The sequence below is a fragment of the Cricetulus griseus genome, chromosome 6 (assembly GCF_003668045.3).
Source record: "Cricetulus griseus strain 17A/GY chromosome 6, alternate assembly CriGri-PICRH-1.0, whole genome shotgun sequence".
Lineage (NCBI taxonomy): Eukaryota > Metazoa > Chordata > Mammalia > Rodentia > Cricetidae > Cricetulus > Cricetulus griseus.
In genome coordinates, this window is record NC_048599.1 from 87,601,654 (window position 1) to 87,604,094 (window position 2,441).

The following is a 2,441-nucleotide window of genomic DNA, read 5'->3' on the forward strand; positions in this document are numbered from 1 at the left end:
TAATATACTTCATGCTTTGCAAAAACATAATGATGTCATGGTTTTCAGAATACATTTTATCTCTTTTATTGGTAGATGGAGCTTCAATTCATCACTGTAGATGACTCAGCATTACCTTACTCAATTCCGATGTCAGACATGATTACTAAAGTATAGTCTTGATTTCCAACTGACTTCCAATATTTCACTACAAGAAACATTTAGATTGATAATAGATGAAAATTCAAATATGGATTTCTCTATCACAAATAGTTTTATCAAAAATATTAACAGTTGTGACTATTTTAAATTATTGAGGTATTTATATTTCAAGTATATGTGATTTCTAATGATATGTTTCAAAAATCTTTACACTACTCTGTTCTGAATGGGAATAAAATCAATGAAGATACTTTCTCATAAACATTCACTGTATTGTTGATGATTTATTATAAATTTGTAAGATATATTTTTCTTACAATTGCAGAGTTTATATATTTTTCTTTAAAATTCCTCTGGAGAACCATGCATAACCAGAGTTTTGTCAATGAGTTCATACTCCTGGGGCTTTCACAGGACCCCCAAATTGAGAAGATATCATTTGTTATGTTTTCATTAGTCTATCTTGCAACCGTTGTGGGCAACATGATGATTGTGGTGACCATTGTTTACAATCCTGCCCTGCTGGGGTCCCCTATGTACTTCTTCTTGGCATTCCTATCCTTCTTGGATGCATGTGTCTCTTCTGTTGTCACACCAAAGATGATTGCAGATTTGGTTTATGAGAAGAAGACTATTTCTTTTGAATGTTGCATGACACAGGTCTTTGCTTCACACTTTTTTGCTGCAGTGGAAGTCATCATTCTGGCAGCCATGGCCTATGACCGCTATGTGGCCACTTGTAAGCCCTTACACTACTCTTTCATCATGAACAGGAGGCTCTGTGGCATTCTGGTGGGTGTTGCCTGGGCTGGAGGATTCTTACATTCTATCATACAAATGTCCTTCACTTTGCAATTGCCTTTCTGTGGACCCAATGTCATTGATCACTTCATATGTGACTTGTTCCCATTGCTGAAGCTTGCCTGCACTGACACACACATTTTTGTCATTTTGGTGTTCGCCAACAGTGGGTCTATCTGCATCATTATATTCTCCTTTTTGCTTGTTTCTTATGGTATCATTTTGTTCTCTCTGAGAGGTCACAGTTCTGAAGGAAGACGTAAGGCTCTGTCCACCTGTGGATCCCATGTGACTGTTGTAGTGTTTTTCTTTGTTCCTTGTATATTAATATATGCACGACCTACATCTGCATTCCCTTTTGAGAAAAATGTGTTTGTATTTACAGATGTTATGACACCATTGCTCAATCCTATGGTGTACACTTTCAGGAATAAGGAAATGATAAATGCCATCAGGAAAATGTGGAAGAGGCTGGTACTGGTTTCTGATAAATTTTAAAACATTTTATTTAAAGGACAGAGGAGATGGCTCAGTGGATAAAAGTACTTGTTATTTAATAAGAAGGAGTTTTGTTTGCATCCTTAGCACTGATGGCTTAAGCCAGTTATGGTAGATCATCTTTTATACACATTTCCTGAATAAGAACCAGGCAGTTCTCAGGGATGTACTGGAAAATGAATCTTTGAACACAACTAGGACAAGGCTCAGTCACAGACATTTCCTCAAGGACATGAGTTAAAGAGTTATAGAAAATGATCTTCAATGCCTCTTGAAATCTTTTAACCCGTGTGTTTTGGTACCCACATTTCCTACATGTTCTCACACATTAAACACATACACAAACTTAATAAACATATATAAACAAATCAAATAATTACACTTAGCAAGCTTAATATAAAAGAGCAGACAAAATACCCATTCACTATGCAAGCTCTTCATGGTTACATGTATATAAAAATGTAAGACACTATTCTGTAGAGAATGTATTAACACTATATATGAGAAATCTTTTTGTGACATCACACTTTTGATATGCATTGAATACTCAGATTGTCATATAAATTTAGTCAGTTTCAGTGAACATGTACATTTTGAATTGGCATTCAGAAATGATACTGTGAAGCTTTACAATAAATTTTATAGTTTCCATATTGAATGTAATTTAAGTGTAAAAAAGTTCATGATAGATTATAGATTAAAAATATAAAACAAATATATTTATATACATTTTTATAAATCCTAGATTGTATTGATCTGGGGTCTGTTTATTATGGAGTGGGATATTTTTAATTTTACAAATATTTTTCATCAAAATACAGATGTAAGAAACATGAAAAGAAAATTAAAGTCCATTGAACTTTATATTCTTAAAAATCTAAGTAACTATGGAGAGGGATTTAGATATTAGAATACCACTTAAAAATTAGTCTTGAAGTTGAGAGTAGAAATATGCTGTAAATATTCCAGAGGAATACAGGTTCCTTAGTGGCATTGGGATT

At 33.6% G+C, this 2,441-nt stretch overlaps 1 protein-coding gene across 1 annotated transcript; it reads left to right on the plus strand.

The window, feature by feature from the left end:
• The first annotated feature begins 504 nt into the window (after positions 1-504).
• LOC113830629 (olfactory receptor 4C15-like) lies at positions 505-1,440 on the plus strand. The gene has a single exon (XM_027421094.1). It carries the CDS (start codon positions 505-507, stop codon positions 1,438-1,440), a length of 936 nt encoding a protein of 311 aa, XP_027276895.1.
• The last annotated feature ends 1,001 nt before the right edge of the window (positions 1,441-2,441 follow it).